This window comes from Cyprinus carpio, unplaced genomic scaffold (assembly GCF_018340385.1).
Source record: "Cyprinus carpio isolate SPL01 unplaced genomic scaffold, ASM1834038v1 S000000512, whole genome shotgun sequence".
NCBI lineage: Eukaryota > Metazoa > Chordata > Actinopteri > Cypriniformes > Cyprinidae > Cyprinus > Cyprinus carpio.
This window is the reverse complement of record NW_024873253.1, coordinates 200,233-222,630: the sequence shown is the minus strand read 5'-3', so window position 1 is coordinate 222,630 and position 22,398 is coordinate 200,233. Positions and strand designations below refer to the sequence as shown.

At 36.3% G+C, this 22,398-nt stretch overlaps 1 protein-coding gene across 10 annotated transcripts in view; it reads right to left on the bottom strand.

Moving 5' to 3' along the window:
* The window catches only part of ldlrad3 (low density lipoprotein receptor class A domain containing 3), a 120,246-nt gene that overhangs the window by 10,292 nt on the left and 87,556 nt on the right, over positions 1-22,398 (bottom strand). For 9 of the 10 annotated variants that reach the window (XR_006158901.1, XR_006158902.1, XR_006158896.1 and 6 more), the window contains one exon: positions 17,204-17,338. The exons of the other annotated variant lie outside the window; for it this stretch is intronic. Coding sequence is in view for 2 of the 9 variants with exons in the window: in XM_042753927.1 (XP_042609861.1) it covers positions 17,204-17,338 (135 nt within the window). In the remaining 7 variants the exon portion in view is untranslated. The remainder of the gene's footprint in view (positions 1-17,203; positions 17,339-22,398) is intronic. 10 annotated transcript variants of the gene reach the window in all.

Below are 22,398 nucleotides of genomic sequence, written 5' to 3'. Positions count from 1 at the left end.
CAGAAAACTATAGAGAAGAGGACTATGCACAGAAATCGAACTGTATTATTTTTGTCATGGGCATGACTGAGCTGCTTTTATGTTTTACTGAGTTTTATACTGTTTTAATGCATGTTTTATGCATGGTTTAAATACGTTTCCAGTTAATTTCAAAAGGCTGCTGTTTTATTGCACTCTGTCTATTGGCCAGATAAGGGGGGAAAGAGAAGATAATTGTATTGTATTGTATTATTGAGGATTGAAGAGGACTGCATTTTATTTCCATGGGGAGGTCTGAAATTAGGCTACAGGAGGCCTATGCACGTTGCACATTTTGTTGTATTTTTTCGAATCCTAAAGTAAAAATGACATCAAAAATCAGATTTCTTTATTGTATTTCTTTAATTTCATCAATGCAATGAAACATAATACATTAAAATTATAATGGAAGTTAAACTTAAAGCACCATCGTACAGCAGTGTAGTCACGTGGTGCGTCATTCTCTCCAGGATGCGCTGCAGGGGAAATAAACATTTAATCATGAATGCTCACTATGTATTTGTAGCCTACTTATCATTTTGATACTAAGGGGGTAATATAGACGCTTACATTACCTTCATTATAAGGCTTATATAAGGCATTTAATTTTTGCGGCTCCAGACAGATTTTTTTTTTTTTTTTTTTGGTCAATATGGCTCTTTCAACATTTTGGGTTGCCGACCCCTGACCTAGATAGATTACATCTGAGGGAAAAGAAAGGCTGTGATGTTCAGAACAGGGTAACTACAGTAATTATCAAAGTGGGAAGTGATGCCCTCTGGGGGTATTTGGCCAGGGGTGTTTTTATACCACAAACAAGGTTTGAGAAGGAAAAAATCATTATGAAAATATTATTTTTTCCTTAAAATGTTCTTCCTAACTTCAGGCCTTATTCTCATGTCATATATAACGGTGATGTTCTGCAAAACAACAAATTTTAAAACACTTTTTTTTTTCTTACTGGTGAAAATCTGATGGTCAGATGTGACCCTGGAGCACAAAACCAGTCTTAAGTCGCTGGGGTATATTGGTAGCAAAAGCCAAAAATACATTGTATGTGTCAAAATGAAATTTTTCTTTTATGGCAAAAATTATTAATATATTAAGTAAAGATCATGTTCCATAAAGATATTTTGTAAATTTCCTACCGTAAATATATCAAAACTTAATTTTTAATTAGTAATATGCATTGCTAAGAACTTCATTTAGACAAATTTAAAGGTGATTTTCTCAATGTTTTGATTTTTTTTTTGCACCCTTAGATTCTAGATTTTCAAATAGTTGTATCTCAGCCAAATATCATCCATTCCTAACAGCTTATTTATTCAGCTTTCGGATGATGCATAAATCTCAATTTCGAAAAATTTACCCTTCTGACTGGTTTTGTGGTCCAGGGTCACAAATCTGTTTTCTCTCAGGTACATCACAGTGTAAGCTTCACAGTGAGTGAACATTACTACATCACTCTCATCAGCGTATTCCATATTCCTTATACCTTTTAACTTATTCCACGAACTCGAAATTTTTAAATTGATTCTACAGGTGCATCTCAATAAATTAGAATGTCGTAGAAAAGTTTGTGTATTAAATAAAGTCAATGCACACAGACTGAAGTAGTTTAAGTCTTTGGTTATTTTAACTGTGATGATTTTGGCTCACATTTAACAAAAACCCACCAATTCACTCAACAAATAAGAATATGGTGACATGCCAATAAGCTAATCAACTCAAAACACCTGCAAAGTTTTCCTGAGGCTTCAAAATGGTCTCTCGGTTTGGTTCACTACGCTACACAATCATGGGGAAGACTGCTGATCTGACAGTTGTCCAGAAGACAATCATTAACACCCTTCACAAGGAGGGTAAGCCACAAACATTCATTGCCAAAGAAGCTGGCTGTTCACAGAGTGCTGTATCCAAGCATGTTAACAGAAAGTTGAGTGGAAGCAAAAAGTGTGGAAAAAGATGCACAATTCAAGAATTTCAGTGAACTTCACAAGGAATTGACTGAGGCTGGGGTCAAAAGAGCCACCACACACAGCCGTGTCAAGGAATTTGGCTACAGTTGTTGTATTCCTCTCGTTAAGCCACTCCTGAACCACAGACAATGTCAGAGGCATCTTAGGAGAGAAGAAGAACTGGACTGTTGCCCAGTGGTCCGAAGTCCTCTTTTCAGATGAGAGCAAGTTTTATATTTCATTTGGAAACCAAGGTCCTAGAGTCTGGAGGAAGGGTGGAGAAACTCATAGCCCAAGTTGCTTGAAGTCCAGTGTTAAGTTTCAACAGTCTATGGCTTCCAGAAGTCATAGATCCTCTTCTGACTATTATTAATTCCTCATTGTTATTAGGGTATGTCCCCAAAACCTTCAAACTGGCTGTTATTAAGCCTCTCATCAAAAAACCACAACTTGACCCCAAAGAACTAGTTAATTATAGACCGAATCTTTCTCAAATCTCCCTTTTCTTTCCAAGATACTAGAAAAGGTAGTATCCTCACAATTATATTCCTTCTTAGAGAAAAATGGCATCTGTGAGGATTTCCAGTCAGGATTTAGACCGTATCATAGTACTGAGACTGCTCTCCTTAGAGTTACAAATGACCTGCTCTTATCATCTGATCGTGGTTGTATCTCTCTATTAGTGCTATTGGATCTTAGTGCTGCGTTCGACACTATTCTTTTGCATAGACTAGAACACTTTGTTGTCATTAATGGAAGTGCATTAGCATGGTTTAAATCGTACTTATATGACCGCCATCAATTCGTAGAAGTGAATTAAGAGGTATCATATCGATCACAAGTGCAGTATGGAGTACCGCAAGGCTCAGTACTAGGGCCGTTACTCTTCACGCTTTACATGTTACCCTTGGGAGATATCATCAGGAAACACGGTGTTAGCTTTCACTGTTATGCTGATGATACTCAGCTCTATATTTCTTCGTGGCCCGGCGAAACATACCAATTTGAAAAACTAACGGAATGCATAGTCGATATAAAAAACTGGATGACAAGTAATTTGTTTCTGCTAAATTCTGAAAAAAACAGAGGTGTTAATTATAGGGCCTAAAAGCTCTGCATGTAATGACCTAGAACGCTGTCTAAGCCTTGATGGCTGCTCTGTCAATTCTTCGTCATCAGTTAGGAACCTAGGTGTGCTATTTGATAGCAACCTTTCCTTAGAAAGCCACGTTTCTAGCATTTGTAAAACTGCATTTTTCCATCTCAAAAATATATCTAAATTACGGCCTATGCTCTCAATGTCAAATGCAGAAATGTTAATCCATGCATTTATGACCTCAAGGTTAGACTATTGTAATGCTCTATTGGGTGGTTGTTCTGCACGCTTAGTAAACAAACTCCAATTAGTCCAAAAAGCAGCAGCTAGAGTTCTTACTAGAACCAGGAAGTATGATCATATTAGCCTGGTCCTGTCAACACTGCACTGGCTCCCTATCAAACATCGTATAGATTTTAAAATCTTGCTTATTACTTATAAAGCCCTGAATGGTTTAGCACCTCAGTATTTGAACAAGCTCTTGTTACATTATAGTCCTCCACGTCCCCTCCGTTCTCAAAACCCTGGCAATTTGATAATACCTAGAATATCAAAGTCAACTGCAGGTGGCAGATCCTTCTCCTATTTAGCGCCCAAACTCTGGAATAACCTACCTAACATTGTTCGGGAGGCAGACACACTCTTGCAGTTTAAATCTAGATTAAAGACCCATCTCTTTAACCTGGCTTACACATAACATACTAATACACTTCTAATATCCAAATCCGTTAAAGGATTTTTAGGCTGCATTAATTAGGAAAACCGGAACCGGGAACACTTCCCATAACACCCGATGTACTTGCTACATCATTAGAAGAATGGCATCTACGCTCATATTAGTCTGTTGCGCTCTTATTCCGAGGTCACCGTAGCCACCAGATCCAGTCTGTATCCAAGTCAGAGGGTCACTGCAGTCACCCGGATCCAGTATGTATCCAGCCCAGAAGGTGGATCAGCACCTAGAAAGGACCTCTACAGCCCTGAAAGACAGCGGAGACCAGGACTAGAGCCCCAGATAAAGATCCCCTGTAAAGACCTTGTCTCAGACGACCACCGGGACAGACCACAGGAAACAGATGATTCTTCTGCACAATCTGACTTCGCTGCAGCCTGGAATTGAACTGCTGGTTTCGTCTGGTCAGAGGAGAACTGGCCGCCCAACTGAGCCTGGTTTCTCCCAAGGTTTTTTTCTCCATTCTGTCACTGATGGAGTTTTGGTTCCATGCCGCTGTCGCCTCTGGCTTGCTTAGTTGGGGACACTTCATTTACAGCGATATCGTTGACTTGATTGCAAATGATTGCACAGATACTATTTAAACTGAACTGAGCTGCATGATGACATCACTGAATTCAATGATGAACTGCCTTTAACTGTCATTTTGCATTATTGACACTGTTTTCCTAATTAATGTTGTTCAGTTGCTTTGACACAATCTTTTTTGTTTAAAGCGCTATATAAATAAAGATGACTTGACTTGACTTGACTTGATGATCTGGGGTGCAATGTCATCTGCTGGTGTTGGTCCATTGTGTTTTTTGTCATTACAAAGAAATTTTGGAGCACTTCATGCTTCCTTCTGCTGATCAGCTTTTTGAAGATGCTGATTTCATTTTCCAGCAGGATTTGGCACATGCCCACACTGTCAAGAGCACCAAAAGTTGGTTAAATGACCATGATGTTGGTGTGCTTGACTGGCCAGCAAACTCACCAGACCTGAATCTATGGGGTATTGTCAAGAGGAAAATAAAAACAAGAGACCAAAAAATGCAGATGAGCGGAAGGCCACTGTCAAAGAAACCTGGGCTTCCATACCACATCAGCAGTGCCACAAACTGATCACCTCCATGCCACGCAGAATTGAGGCAGTAATGAAAGCAAAAGGAGCCCCTGCTAAGTATTGAGTACATGTACAGTAAATGAACTTTTTTTTATTATTATTATTATTTTTCTTTATTGCTTTTATGAAGTATTCTAATTTGTTGAGATAGTGAATTGGGTGGATTTTTGTTAAATGTGAGCCAAAATCATCACAATTAAAAGAACCAAAGACTTAAACTACTTCAGTATGTGTGCACTGGATTTATTTAATACAAAAGTTTCACAATTTTAGTTGAATTACTGAAATGAATGAACTTTTCCACAACATTCTAATTTATTGAGATGCACCTGCATATTTGACTGGCAACCAGTGCAATGAGATCAAAATTGGTGTGATGGACTCATGTTTACGATTCCCACAAAGGAGCCAAGATGCTGCATTCTGAACCAACTGCAGATGTAAAACACATGACTGAGGAACACAGATATACAAAGAGTTGCAGTAATCCAATCTAGATGTTACATTAGCATTTCAAACTTTTGAATAGGAGGTGGACGTATCAGTTACACATGTAGCCCTGGTTCCATGAATAAAGAATAAGAAGCTGCATTAGGTAAAGCTATGGGAACCATCAGGGGTCATGCCCATTCAAAGTAAGGAGGCTTGTGCCCCCTCAGATTTTTGAGCCAAAAAGATTTGAATGCAGCATTCAAAAGACAAAAATAATATTTTACTATTGATAATTAACCATTTGTCTTGTACAATCACACCAGTGTGATTAGAACATTCAGTGCATCGCATGATCAACTGCTAAATTCAAAACTGTGTTTGTGCTTTGGCTGGCGCTGAGACAGAAATGCCAGAATTTTGTTACAAGAACGTTCTCCAAATATTCAGTGTTGATTATGGGAACATAAAAAATGTCCAGTTTTCTTGATGTTAGAGGAAAGTTTTTAAACGGTATGATGTTCATTAAATGTTCTTTCAACTTAATTTTGATTTAAAATTCAACATTGTAGGAACATTGATTTGTAACGTTCCAAGAACATAAAAATATCCAGTTTCCTTAATGTTAATAGAATGTTATTTAAAGGTTAGTATGATGTTCCTGAATCATTCCTTCAATCATTCAAACACCTGCTGTGCACAAGCACTGAAAGAAAGAGAAATAAGAACACAAACTACAACTTTCTTCAGTCACAGCCTTAGATGAACTGAAGATAAACGACTTTAAATCTCTCACGATCTGATTAAACAACTCCTCAAACAGCATTACCGGCTTAATTTACAATATTACTAACCAGATTGACTTTATTTCCATCACTTAATTCCCAAAGCAAGCATAATAACATATATGATAGTTATCTAAACTGCTGTAAAGCAGTCATTTGCAGTCATTAAAATGTTGATCTGCTTTATCAATGCAGAAGTGTTTTCTGAAAACACCTGCAATTGCTGCAAAAGAAACATCTCAAGTCAAGGTTCAAGAGTCCAACTAAAGTAAACGCTGATCTCCATGATGGCGAAGAGGTCAACATCTAAACCTCTGTTAATTCTCATTAAGAACTTATGTAGACGTCTAACAGAAATAAAGTAAATCTGGGTAGTCAGATTTCAGGGGCGTAGATTACGAGGGGGACGTGTCCCCCCCACTTTTTATAAAAAAGTTTTCATTGGACAGTTGTGTTCACGACCTGTTTGAGGTTTTAATGGAGCAATGTAAATGCAAAATGATTTAAAATTTAAAGAGACAAGATAGTCTATACATGATGTTTCCATGGCAATCAGTCACACACTTGTCACGTCACGACATGCCCTAGCTTGCATCCGGTGTCCCGCACTGTATATCCAACATTCATAGAGGTCGCGATTAGCTCAAAGTGGCAAAAAAACTCTTTACTCCTTTTTTACGAAAAAGTCAATCAGCTTAAGTTTGCATGTGGTATCCAAATTTTGTTGCACAGTGCTGAGTAACTCTGCCTGTTGCTCTTGTTGAATAATTAGCCAGTTTTAATGGAAATCATATGGAAAAAAATATCTGCCCAGACAAACTTGCACTTATTTTCAGTGTATTTTCCGTAAGTCTTTTGTAACGTAAAGTATGTTATCAAACCCCTTCAAATAAGAATAAAGATCATTTTGAACTGAGATTTTACAGCATTTACAGCATGTTTAACTCTGCCAATTCTACATAATGTAATTTCAATGAAGTATGCATGTATTGACGATCTAATATATGAATGATCTTAATTTGTGGGGTGCTCTTTCATTATTGCACTTATTTTATGTTTTTGTGTTGTCAAGAATGAACAAGAAACAGACAGCCTAGGTTTGTCAGGGCAGAATCAGGATGACACACAAGAAAAAGACACTTCACAGGTGAGAACAGATGGAGTGGCTTTTAACACCTGGGCTGCTATTGCATTGTTTTTTTTTTGTTTGTTTTTTGTTTTTTTTTACATTGTATAAAATCTATTAATACACAAGTGTTTGTGAAAAAAAAAAGAAAAAAAAAAACCTTATTAGTAAAATATAGAAAAAAAATATGTAACACATTAGTATGATGAACAACTTCACCTATCATTTTTAACTACAGTATAGGTACTTATTAGCTTGCATATTGGCTGTTTATAAGTACTTATGAAGCACATATTAATTCCTTATTCTTCATAACCATATTCTGCATCCCATAATCCTACCTAATACCTAAATTTAAAAATTACAACGATTACCTTACAAGCTATTAATAAGCAGTAAATTAAGAGTTTATTGAGGCAAAAGTCATAGTTAATGGTGAATATGTGTTTCCTATACTAAAGTGTTAAAAAATATTTTAGGATACAAATTATTGGTTATTGTCCAGCAGTGTGCTTAATTTGTTATTTTCTTCTGTATGTCACTATTCCCTGTATGCACGTTTCAAACAGGCAGGAGTGAATTCAGAGTTGAGAGTGAATGAGGCAGAAAGGTTCAATAAGGCTTAAGAGGAGAGGACAGATTATTTACAGCATTGTCTATGATAAGATATTTCTTATACCTTTTATGCTGTAGAAATCAGACTAATTTGTACTTTTTTATAGACAGAACAGGGGGCATCTGGCATAGGGTTGGCTGCTGTAGAAATAGGCAGGTCTTCTGTAATTGTATTAAAACCCCACCAGTCAGATCCTAAGACTATTGTGTGTCAGGTGCTTCGGGACAGAACTCTAAAATTTCAGGCTCACTGGTACCAAGAATTCACATGGCTTCATTTTGAGCCAGGTATTGATGGAGCATTGTGCTTCTACTACCACAAAGCCTTTAACCCTCTGGAGTCGATGCCCGCATGTGTTGAGGCATTTTCTCGTGATAACCCTGAAAAGAACTTAAATTACACTTTCAGTTTTGATCGTACAGATAAGAGCAATACATGAATCGAATCTGTAAAGGGTCTACTTTTATTTGTATCCACACATAATAACAACAAAACTTTTTTGCATTAAAATAAAGAAAACAAACAAGGTGCGCTGTCTGCAGCCTTGGTCTGCGGTGATGTTCATTTAGAAACGCGTCATTAAAATCAACTGTAACTCAGTGAATACTCAACACAGAGACATGAGAGATATATCTATAGAAAGCTTAACATGTCTTCTTTTAAACTAAGCAAGTGCTACCAAAAACAAATATTATAATATCCTTACTTATACAGCACTAAAAAGCATACACTTTAGAATGGAGTCAATATAATGCTGCATATATATGCAAAAGAATAAAGTTTTGCAAACGAAAATGAAAGTATTGAGAAAAATAAATGTGCTTTTTGCAAACGAAAATTAAGAATTGCAAAACATAAATGAAACGGCACAAAAGCAATGATTTAGCAATACATATTTTCCATGGCCATATCTACTAATTTCTTTGCAACGCTGCTTTTATTTTGCGTTTCAGTCAAGTTTGAGCTTGTGATACCATTTTCCCTTTGCGCTTCAAGTTTCTGCGCGTCTCACTTTCTGGCACTGTTTTGAAATGATCTTTCATACAGAGATAGGTCATTCAGCTTTTTTCTAGTTATGCTCCATATGTATGGAAGGAGCTTCGAGGTACATTACATATGGAATCTGTACCATCTCTTGCTATGTTTTAAAATATTTTAAAATCTGTTTATATAGAACAGTGTACATTTTAATAACTGACTAGGATTTGTATTGTTTTTAGAAAATTGTGTTTTATGTTTGTTGATTGTTTGGTGATGTGTATTTCTTTGTAATTTGGCCTTTGCTGATCTCAGGACTCCCTGGTAGAAGATATATTGTATCTCAATGGGACCTTCCTAGTTAAACAAGTAAATAAATAAATAAATAAATAAATAAATTCTGGGAGCCAATGATGAATTTTGTGTGATGCACCAAGAATACACTGCAGCATGAAGCATGTCACCATTGTTGAGATACAAACATTGATTCTTGATGTTTGTGTGACAAATTTTTTTTATTTTATTCTTGGAACTATCTGATTAAATTTCTGCTGGTTCTCAGTCTGTTGAACCACTGAGTTGTGATTATAAATGATGTACAACTAACACCAGAGATTAGACTGGATTCAATGAGGTAACCATTCCGCTATGTGACAATATATTAATCATCAACAAACAACTAACATCAACAAACCACATGCTCTCTTGCTGTTTTTGCCATAATGAACAATGTTACAGCAGCAAGAAAAAAAAAAATCATTGAAAAGTGAAGTGTCAAATTACCCAACTAAAGCAAACAGTGATCACCATAATGGTGATGTCAAACCAAACTATTACCTTTAAACAGACATCAACATCTAAACGTTTGTTAATCTCAAAAAGAACTTTTATAAATGTATGACAGAAATAAAGTCAATCTGGTTTATAATAAGTGTAGCTGGTAATGCTGTTTTTGGAGTTATTTAATGAAGTTGGAGCTTCATCAAACAAAGGTTTGGTTTTTACTTTCAACCAAAATTTGACATCTGAGCAACATTTGAGTCCACGTCAGATGGAAAGTTTCCTGCTTAAACCTTATTTAGAATGTTAGGGGATACTGTTCTAATAATGTTGTCAATAAACATTTTTAGAATGTTTTTTTAGAGAATGTTATCCTACCTTTTAGCAGAACATTCTGGGAACTAAAATAAAACTTGCAGCTGAAAAAATTACCAGAACATATAATGTTCTCGGAAAATTCTTAGAACAATAACATTCCTAGCTGGAAGAGCACATATTGGAATACATAAATATTATGAATTACATTCACAATAACTTTTATATAAATGATGATGTTGCAGGGTGTTCTGATTGAACGCATTTTGTCAAGTGAAATAAATGCACTAAAGACTGACCCTGTCAGTCGGAATGGGCTGGTGATCTGAATCAAGTTACCATGCTTGTAAAATCCACAGAAAGAGAGAGGAAGAGGATGTTAATCGATTAGACAACATGAGTCGTCCACTCAAGGTATCATGTTCACAGAACAGAGAGGGCCTTTTTCAGTTCTGCTCACTATATGTGATATGAGAATTTTTCTTTGCAGCAGACAATTTCCGAGATGGACACTGAAGTGGCTGAGCAGTAGGGGAATCTCACCTCGCAAAATACACAATCTGTCCTGCACACAGCTGTGTCCACACAGCTTTCAAAGTATACTCAACCGCAAATGAGGATGGTTTAAGTTTGATGTGTTGACAAATTTTTTTACCAATTTTGGCTGCATGCAGACGGTGTGTGCGAATGTCTGCAGATGTGCTTTCTGTACACAGCTTAAAAAGCAAAAAATCCTTGCTTAAAAAAAAAAAGCTAAATGATCACTGTGCAGAAAACTGAACATTATTTACAAAATTATTGCCTGTAATCCAGAGCGATGGACTGATTTCTGGATCACAAACAAAAACCACAGATATTCAATTTTGTGTCCCTTGATGTGTGTGTGTGTTTTTTTTTTATTATTCTCTAAAACAGGTAGCCAGTGATTTGCATTTTACTACATCTTGGAAAGAGTAAATTAACATCAAATTTTCTTTTTTGGGTGAACTATCACTTTAATCCTGTTCTGTACACACACGTCAGTAATACATGAAACTGCATTTTACAGCCAAATTTTAAAAAAAAAGTGACGTGACATACAGCCAAGTAAGGTGACCCATATTCAGAATTCGTGCTCTGCATTTAACCCATCCAAAGTGCATACACACAGCAGTGAACACACACACCGTGAACACACACCCGAAGCAGTGATCAGCCATTTATGCTGCGGTGCCCGGGAGCAGTTGGGGGTTGGGTGCCTTGCTCAATGGCATCTCCAGTGGTGGACGAAGTACACAAATCAAGTACTTGAGTAAAAGTACAGATACCTATAATAAAATAATACTCCAGTAAAAGTAAAAGTACTCCTTTTTCAATTTTACTCGAGTGAAAGTACAAAAGTACTAGATTTTATATGTACTTGAGTAAAAAAGCACTGATAGATAGATTTATTTTGCAATTTTTATATAGGCTACTTAATTTAATTTTATATAAGCACATTTTTTTTTTTTTTATAATCCTACTGCTCAAAATACCTGGAATTTTCTCAAAATAACCAATATATGGAGTCAAAATATATTTTTGTTGTTGATATGGAATACACTGATGAGAGTGATGTAGTAATGTTCACTGTGAAGCTTACACTGTGATGTACCTGAAAGAAAACAGATATGTGACCCTGGACCACAAATCCAGTCAGAAGGGTAAATTTTTTCGAAATTGAGATTTATGCATCATCCAAAAGCTGAATAAATAAGCTGTTAGGAATGGATGATATTTGGCTGAGATACAACTATTTGAAAATCTAGAATCTAAGGGTGCCAAAAAATCAAAACATTGAGAAAATCACCTTTAAATTTGTCTAAATGAAGTTCTTAGCAATGCATATTACTAATCAAAAATTAAGTTTGGATATATTTACGGTAGGAAATTTACAAAATATCTTCATGGAACATGATCTTTACTTAATATCAAATTTATCATTTTGACACATACAATGTATTTTTGGCTTTTGCTACCAATATACCCCTGCAACTTAAGACTGGTTTTGTGCTCCAGGGTCACATCTGACCATCAGATTTTCACCAGTAAGAAATAAAGTGTTGTAAAATTTGTTGTTTTGCAGAACATCACCGTTATATATGACATGAAAATAAGGCCTGAAGTTAGGAAGAACGTTTTAAAGAAAAAAATAACATTTTCATAATGATTTGTTCCTTCTCAAACCTTGTCTGTGGTATAAAAACACCCCTGGCCAAATGCCCCCAGAGCGCATCACTTCCCACTTTGATAATTACTGTAGTTACCATGTTCTGAACATCACAGCCTTTCTTTTCCCTCATATGTAATCTATCTAGGTGGTTGAATAAAAATATTTGGACATTATTTTTAAAAATTTCCTCAACTTAGCACCAGCAAGCTTGTTAGCTAGACAGTTAGCATCAGCTACCAATATTTACTTATTTTCAGTATGGTTATGAATAAATATTCATATCTGTCTACTTGGCTAGTTAATTCAAACAATATAAACATTTATACTGCTGATAAACAATATAAAAACAGACGTCACATTGGGCTAAATGTGTAGCACTGATGCTGATGTGTTTGCATTCAAGCATTTCAGTGGGCTTAAATAGATCACCCTTTACAGCAGATTTAGTTCCCAAACTACTCCAGTAAATTTTAGATACTTGAAAAATGTACTTAAGTACAGTAACGAAGTAAAACTACTCCATTACTGACCACCACTGGGCACCTCAGTCATGGTATTGCCGGCCTGAAACTCGAACCCACAACCTTAGGGTTAGGAGTCAAACTCTCTAACAATTAGGCCACGACTTCCCCTCAGGTAGTGAACGTGATAGCAACACTTAACAACATGCTAGAAATGCCTAACAGTCAACAGAGGATGGCAATTACTTATGTCTAAAGTGGTTTCTTAGATATCTAATAGGGTTCTTACATTTTTTTAAAAAAAATATTCAGTTATTTGATCAATGAACAAATTTATACTAACTTATACAGCGCTTGAAAGTATACATTTTGGAGTCTGAATAGATCTAATGAGGTCTGAAGTAATCTGATGGGGTCTTAAGGGGTTCTGATATGGTCTAATAAAGTCTGTCAGGATCTCATGTGTTTTTGTGTTAAAGATTATGACGTTTTGTAAAACCAACAGTAAAGTTTGTCATTTATTTATTGACATTTATTTATCCTTACATTTTAAAAATACTTTAATTAAAATATTTGGCTATTTGTTTAATTAAACTTTATCCTAACTTATACAGCACTAAAAAGCATACACTTTAGAATGGAGTCAATATAATGCTACAGAATAAAGTTTAGCAAACAAAAATGAAAGTATTGAGAAAAATAAATGTGCTTTTTGCAAACAACAATAAAGATTTGCAAAACATAAATGAAACAGCGCAAAAGCAATGATTTAGCAATACATATTTTCCATGGCCATATCTACTAATTTATTTGCAACGCTGATTTTATTTTGCGTTTCAGTCAAGTCTGAGCTTGCGATACCGTTTTCCCTTTGCGCTTCAAGTTTCTGCGCGTCTCACTTTCTGGTACTGTTCTGAAGTGGGGGTGGAGTCAAGGGACGGAGGCGTGTACAATATGCCTCCCCGGAAGTGACGTCATTGGCCCGAGACGGGGCTCACTGATCCAGGTACCGTCATGATCAAAGGCTTGTGAGTGGATTGTTTCCTTTTATTCACTAGCATTAAAACATGCATGTTTTCGTTTTATTTACTTTATTAACAAATGTATGTGTATTAGCAGCGTTTGCTCAAGTTAGAAGTTGTTAACATGAACATTTGCTGTTTGTATCTCTCAATGTGCAAACTTTTATAGCATTAAAATGTGTATTGTTTAATTTGGTTAACTAAATGTTTATTAACAGTGTTTGTTTAAAATCTCTGAACTTGTGGAAGGACACCAGTGCACAGAAGCATTCTTTGTTTACATTAGTCCAGAGTTACTGCTAGTTTTAATGTAAAATAATGCAATTCACTTCATTAACTTTGACTTACATCATTAAAAAGGTCTACAACTCAAGTTTCATATAGATCTCGATTTCGTTTTTCATTTACATAACTCCTAGCATAAATTAACAAATGACCATCACTGTAAGATAAAAAAAAATGAAGCTTGAGTCTTTTTGGTTTAGTTTTGTCCTGGCCACGAGATATTTATATGTGGGAATGTGATAATCTGGCCACGAGTTTAATGCATGTACATACCAAACCCGCATGACCATAGCAACCTGAGATTATCAGAGATTGATAAAATATTTTTATCCATCCCACAGTCCGCTGATTGTGTCTTTTTATGTAATATATGTGTATATTAGGCTATTATTATTAATATCATTATATAGGCTAACCGTATATAATAATTCATATTATAATAATATTATATTAATAAGGGCTATATTTTAATATTTATTGATATGCTTATTTCCCCTTTCAATTAGTGTATAAATGTTTATTAACAGTGTTTGTTTAAAATCTCTGAACTTGTGGGAGGACGCCAGCGCACAGAAGCATTCTTTGTTTACATTAGTTCAGAGTTACATTAAAACTAGCAGTAAAATAATGCAATTCACGTCATTAACTATAACTTACATCATTAAAACGACTCAAGTTTCATTAACATAACTCCTGGCATAAATTAAGAAATGACTGTCACTGAAAGATAAAAAATAAAATTAAAATGAAGCTTGAGTCTTTTTGGTTTAAAATTCTTTCAATTTCTCACATTTAATGTGTAAACAAACCCGCGTGGCCAAATCAACCTGGGATTATCAGTGTTTATTAATATTTTATTTTAAATGAATAAACTTTACATAAAATAATTATTACATTATTAAATTATTATACACTAGAACCGCCACTGGCTAATTTTACCCATGACGGTTTTTCAAATGTAGGTTACATAATATATTTTTAATTAAAAAAATATGCTATCCAAGTCTCACAGTCATTGACTTTTACTAAAATTGTGTTACAGGTATTTACAATGCCCTGTTGTTAAAAAAAAAAAGAAAAAAAAAATTGTGCCATCTGGTCAAATTTACGCATATAATTCCTTTATTGTGATGTTGTCAGTGAGCAACGTGTTAGCTTACTGCAAACAGTCACACAACGCACATTCAAATTAAGAAGTTTAGCCCACAAAAAAACACTCAAACATTAATTAATCAATTAAACAATTTTTACTAAAATTTAATAATAATCTTCTCTTATTCAAATTCTGAATTATGATGTAATGAATGAAACAATTTTTATGAAAATTTATTGGTGTTGTTCTCTTATTCAAATTAAAAATTATATAGTTAAACAAATTAATAATTAATTAGGTGAAACTGTGCGCTTGAATTTGTCTTTGTATCATACATCCTTAGCAGTGTGGTGAATTATTATGGCTTATTACAGTTTATTTAGGGTATAACAGTTAATTAAATAACATGGGTTATTTTAAACATTTTATTATAATATTACACCACCCAAATATGTATTTATTTCTTTGTAATTCTTGTCATTGCAGGCAGGTTTATATTCACCATTAAGAAAAGTGATTAGTGTAACCTGCTTAAAAATAGCCCTGAACTTAAAACAACAGGACAAAAAATTGTTGATGACTAAAAAGTAACTATTTTATGACTCTAGACATTGTAAAGACAGTGGCAAAATATGGTTACATAATATATTTTTTAGCCATATCAAAACAGTAGACTTGAGTGCTTGGGTAAATTTTACCCGCTGACGCTTTTAGGTATTCTAGTGGTTTAAGTGTCAACCATAGTCCTAGGCTACCGGACTGTATTGCATGTGATGTAGACAGCATTTCCATGTTTATTATGAATAAATGTTACATAAAGTACATACAATAAAATAGGCCTACAAGAAAACATTTTTATCCATCCCACAAATCTTGTAAGTCCATGTATTTTATTGTTGTTGTTATTATTATTATTATTGGTAATGTTTTTATATTCATTGGTATGTATTTAATTTATTTTCCCTTCATTTCGATCTCTTTACTTAACATTCAGGGCTGCATTTCCCAAAAGCATCTTAAGCCTAAATTGATTGTAGAACTATTGTCATCATCTGGCTTATGATGCTTTTGGGAAACGCAGCCCTGAAGAGTTTTGTAAATAATAGCCTATACTGTAAATGCCCGACATGCCAATGATTATGCTATATGAAAGGAATTTTTAATGGAACTTTAATCCATTAAAACGTTAATTACGTTAATTAGGTAAGCAATCCACTAATTGAAAGGGGAAATAAGCATAAGTATTTTACATTAAAACTAGCAGTAACTCTGGACTAATGTAAACAAAGAACGCTTCTGTGCGCTGGCGTCCTTCCACAAGTTCAGAGATTTTAAACAAACACTGTTAATAAACATTTAGTTAACCAAATGAAACAACACACATTTTAATGCTATAAAAGTGTGCACATTGAGAGATACAAACAGCAAATGTTCATGTTAACAACTTCTAACTTGAGCAAACGCTGCTAATACACATATACATTTGTTAATAAAGTAAATAAAATGAAAACATGCATGTTTTAATGCTAGTGAATAAAAGGAAACGCAAGCCTTTGCTCATGACGGTACCTGGATCAGTGAGCTGCCTCAGGCCGATCACTTCCAGGGAGGCATGCCTCCGACCCTTGACTCCACCCCCACGTCAAAACAGTGCCAGAAAGTGAGACGCACAAAAACGTGAAGCGCAAAGGGAAAACGGTATCACAAGCTCAAACTTGACTGAAAAGCAAAATAAAAGCAGCGTTGCAAATAAATGAGGAGCTATGGCCATGGAAAATATGTATTGCAAAATCATTGCTTTTGTTTCATTAATATTTTGCAATTATTATTATTATTTTTTTTTTGCAAAACTTATTTTTCTTTCTCCCAATACTTCATTTTCTTTTGAAATTCTTTATTTTTGTTTGCAAAAAGCACATTTATTTTTTTCAATACTTATATTTTAATTTGCAAAACTTTATTTTGTTTTGCAAAACTTTATTCTTTTGCATATATATGCGGCATTATATTGACTCCATACTTTAGCAGTTCATGCCTTTCTTGTCTTTGACCTCTGGTTACAGAAACGTCTATGCACATTAAGATTTTTCACTGGAATTAGAATTTAAAACATTTAAGCATAAACCTTTTGGTGAAGTCATTTAAAAAATTTCTTCAAAACATGCATTTAATCAGGTGCGTGCAAACGTGTTTGGGTAGTGTATGCCTGTACCTGCTGTTGTAAGGCAGTTTTCTTCATCACTGTTATCTTGACAGTTATCCTGTCCATTGCATAGAAAGCTGCGATCTACACACCGTCCATTGTCACAGTGGAAACGTGCAGATGAACACACCAGAGGATTATCAGCTGTGGAGTGGGGAGAGAGATGAATAAATTAACAGTATTATTTATGTTATTGTTTCATAGATCTCTCTCTTACTTCTACTAAAATGAATAAAATATGATTTTATTTTATATTTATTCAAATGTATTTATTCAAATATAACAAATAAAAAGTGGCAGAACCTGATTTTACCAAGTGCGACATGTTCCTGGATCAATTTCATATCATATAAAAATGATATAAAACACTTTGTCATTGCATGTCAAATTATCTAAATTTAAAAAATGTGTTAATATTTTCTTCTGAAGAAAGACAAGCATAAATACTTATGAAAGCAAAAGTATTAAAAGTCATAAATGTATATTTACTGAGTAGTCCACTATTTTTGTAATAGAAAAATGACAATTTTCATCCAAGAATTCAAGCCAAATTACAAGGAGGTGAAAATTATTTTAAGAAGATGGCAGCATCTTTTATTTATTTATTTTATATATATATTTATTTTTTACAAAGAAATTGGTAGGCCTATTAATTAAATATGTTGCCTTTAGTAATCTTGATGAGTAAAGACACAACCAGGACTGTCTCGGTTGTGTACAGTCGTGGCCAAAAGTTTTAAGAATTACATAAATATTATTTTCAAAAAGTTTGCTGCTAAACTGCTTTTAGATCTTTGTTTCAGTTGTTTCTGTGATGTACTGAATTATAATTACAAGCACTTCATACGTTTCAAAGGCTTTTATCGACAATTACATGACATTTATGCAAAGAGTCAGTATTTGCAGTCTTGGCCCTTCTTTTTCAGGACCTCTGCAATTCGACTGGGCATGCTCTCAATCAACTTCTGGGCCAAATCCTGACTGATAGCAACCCATTCTTTCATAATAACTTCTTGGAGTTTGTCAGAAATAGTGGGTTTTTGTTTGTCCACCCGCCTCTTGAGGATTGACCACAAGTTCTCAATGGGATTAAGATCTGGGGAGTTTCCAGGCCATGGACCCAAAATTTCAACATTCTGGTCCCCGAGCCACTTAGTTATCACTTTTGCCATATGGCACGGTGCTCCATCGTGCTGGAAAATGCATTGTTCTTCACCAAACTGTTGTTGGATTGTTGGAAGAAGTTGCTGTTGGAGGGTGTTTTTGTACCATTCTTTATTCATGGCTGTGTTTTTGGGCAGAATTGTGAGTGAGCCCACTCCCTTGAAAGAGAAGCAACCCCACACATGAATGGTGTCAGGATTCTTTACTGTTGGCATGACACAGGACTGATGGTAGCGCTCACCTTTTTTTCTCCGGACAAGCCTTTTTCCAGATGCCCCAAAACAATCGGAAAGGGGCTTCATCGGAGAATATGACTTTGCCCCAGTCCTCGGCAGTCCATTCACTATACTTTCTGCAGAAGATCAATCTGTGCCTGATGTTTTTTTTTGGAGAGAAGTGGCTTCTTTGCTGCCCTTTCTTGACACCATGCCATCTTCCAAAAGTCTTCGCCTCACTGTGCGTGCAGATGCGCTCACACCTGCCTGCTGCCATTCCTGAGCAAGCTCTGCGCTGGTGGCACTCTGATCCCGCAGTTGAATCCTCTTTAGGAGACGATCCTGGTGCTTGCTGGACTTTCTTGGACGCCCTGAAGCCTTCTTTACAAGAATTGAACCTCTTTCCTTGAAGTTCTTGATGAACCTATAAATTGTTGATTTAGGTGCAATCTTAGTAGCCACAATATCCTTGCCTGTAAAGCTATTTTTATGCAACGCAATGATGGCTGCACGCGTTTCTTTGCAGGTCACCATGGTTAACAATGGAAGAACAATGATTTCAAGCATCACCCTCCTTTTAACATGTCAAGTCTGCCATTCTAACCCAATCAGCCTGACATAATGATCTCCAGCCTTGTGCTCGTCAACATTCTCACCTGAGTTAACAAGATGATTACTGAAATGATCTCAGCAGGTCCTTTAATGACAGCAATGAAATGCAGTGGAAAATTTCTATTATATTAAGTTAATTTTCATGGCAAAAAGGACTATGCAATTCATCTGATCACTCTTCATAACATTCTGGAGTATATGCAAATTGCTATTATAAAAACTTAAGCAGCAACTTTTCCAATTTCCAATATTTATGTAATTCTCAAAACTTTTGGCCACGACTGTATGTAACCATAGTTCCCTAAAGGAGGGACCAGACAGACGTGTTGAAGACTGATGAAATTGGGGATCTCGCTAGAGAGATCAATCTACTTTGAGTATAAACTAAATGAGCCAATGCACATTGGCATGCGATGATTGCATCCAGCTTTTTTTTATCTTACTTTTTTCATACCATATTTACATATAATTTTCTTGTGTTTGTATTCTTTAATAATTGCACTGTCCATGGAGCAGACCTGACTTACATTTCACTGCTGGTCATATACTCTCCATATAACCATGTATGAGACAAATAAAAATCTTGAATCTTGCTGCTGATTGCAGCACAAGTATAAATAGGCAGCAGGTAGAACACATACTCAGGTTTTCGCTGAGGAGGTGAGCCGGTAACCTGGCCACAAAGCAGTGGTACAGCAGCCGTGGCGATGGGATGTGGCGTAACCGTTCCCTCCTTTAGGGAGCGAGGGTAACATACGAAATCGAGATGTTCCCTTTCAGTCGGTCACTCTCAACGTCACATCGATGATGTGCCTATCAAAGTGCCATGCATGCTGGCCCCTTCCAGTGACCTGTGCGAGCTTCCCTGCACCCCTTTTTGGTGTGGGCCGGGGCTCACAACAAGAACACCAGTCACTGTTGTCATATCCAATCTCACTGAGTGGGTAGTGCTAACACTGGGAAAACATACCTGTTCCATTTGGAACAATAACATTGTGGAAGCCCCATCCTTCCCGAAGGAGGTTTTGGAAGCACTTACACATATGGATAACCGTTTAGGTAAGTCTGCCGGGGAAACACAGGCATGTGTACTACAGCATGCATGGAGACCTGCTCCAGGGGCACTCCTGCCTGAAGAAATGCAAGGTCTGACCACAGAATGAAGGTTTGTCGGCAGGCTTGTAAAGGCCCCAATATACTTCAAACAAAATCGAAGAACGAACTATGACATGACATCATTTCGAACAAAATCAGGCCAAAACAAAGTTCGTTTCAGCAGTTCAAAACAGCTGACCGAAACAAACTTTCTGGGGGAGTTTGTGTTTTGGCTCCTAAACACCTTTGAGTTTCCATTGGTCCATGACGGTTACGCAATCAGTGAGTGTGTTCTGAAACTCCAACTTCTTTTGACAGGTTTTTTTTTTTTTTTTTTTTTTTTTCAGTTCGTATCTCATTCAACGGAGGTCAGGCAAGAGAAAAACATCTCCTGTCACTAGCAACATAAATACAATGTGTCAAATCACTGAGCTGGCACAGAAATATCTGCACCTGTACGATCACTCGCAGAGAGACTTTAAACATTCAGAGAAAGCATTTAATTCCTAGAAAGAAATTGCAGTGAAGCTTGTTGTCGACAACACGGAGCTATGCAAAAAGAGACGTAGAGAAACATCAGATGCAAGTTTTCCAAAGCCATGAAAGAATGAAAGGAAAGAGTAAAGATATAAGGTTACAAGTACCAAATACATGTGTTTCAAATAAATGGTACACCATACTGCTGCTGCTGCTGTTGTTGTTCTTCAATAAGTTAATTTAAAAGGTATACAATAAATGAAATGCCAAAAGAACATACAATAATAAACCTTTGTCTTTATCAAATCATGACACCACATAAAATATAAAAAGGTTTAATAATTTATCAATATTAATCAAATAAATGAACACTGATAAAACATAGTAACAAACAGGTTTGTGTTATTGGGATGACTCCAATATTTGTTCCACATCGTGCTAAAATTTTCAGACTACAAGACATTCATAAAACTTCCCATAAAGACCCTAACACTAACACTAACACAGGTCCCTGTGCTCGCACAACTGATCCCCAGACTGTGCTTGTATAAGCCAATCCTGCTCTTTGAGGGAAACAACAGGCCCCTCTGCAACTTTCGTGAAGACACAGGGGAAGAGGGACAGAACCTTGTACTGATATGCATGTCCTTCAAATGCAAACTGCAGAAACAGTTTGTCACAGAAGGATCGACACATGAAAGTATGCGTCCTTCAGGTCGATAGCTGCAAACCAATCTCAGGGACAGATGCACCTGAAGATGCGTTTCTGTGTCAACATCTTGAACAGTAACTGGAGAAGGCCACAGTTCAAGACACGCAGGTCCAAGATTGGTAGTAACCCACTGCCTTTCTTGGGTACAATGAAGTAGGGGCTATAAAACCCCATCTTCACATCAGATACTGTACAAGCGGGACCAGTGGAACCAGCGATGTACTCGCAGTGCGGCAGCAAGTTGTAACGCAGGGACCCAGCTCAGGCAGCTTATAGTTGAATCGAAGAGGTGTCTGAGTGTGCGGTGCAATGCTTACCTGGTTCCATGGTTGGGCAGAGGGGTGTATGAATAGGGCCTTTAATGATGCTCTCGAACTGCCCGCTGCCAACAGAGAAGGATGAGTGTCATCTGGATTTGGTTTCTTCCATGACTCTCCATGCCCTCTTGGGAACCAGAAATAGAGAAAACTGCCTTATTGTTGAGATTTTTGGAAACAAAAGATTCTCCACCTGCCCTCCTCTGGTGGAGGAAGAGATGCTTTCATCATCTCCTGAAGAGCAGTTCCCTTCCTCTCTGGGTCGCACCACCTGCACCACTGTTGAGAGCAGTGATGGAGAAGAAAGTTAACAGGTCAGTTTCCAGCAGAAAAAGGTGCCGTCCACGACCTGCTAAGCTCCTCATGAAAACTTCAGGAAGAATGGCTTTGGGGGCAATCACTGTTCAGGTGAGGCAACAGAATTCCACTTCTTTCAAGGTAACAGAGCTTGGTCTGCAACTCTGGGATGGTCATCTTCCCGCAGTGAGAACATAACTTATCCACAAATGCCACCTCAGCGTGCTTAATATCCAGACACGTGATCAGCGATTGTGACCATTACCCGATGGCAGGTAACAACCGCACCCAGAAATGCATGGGTGATACGTTGTC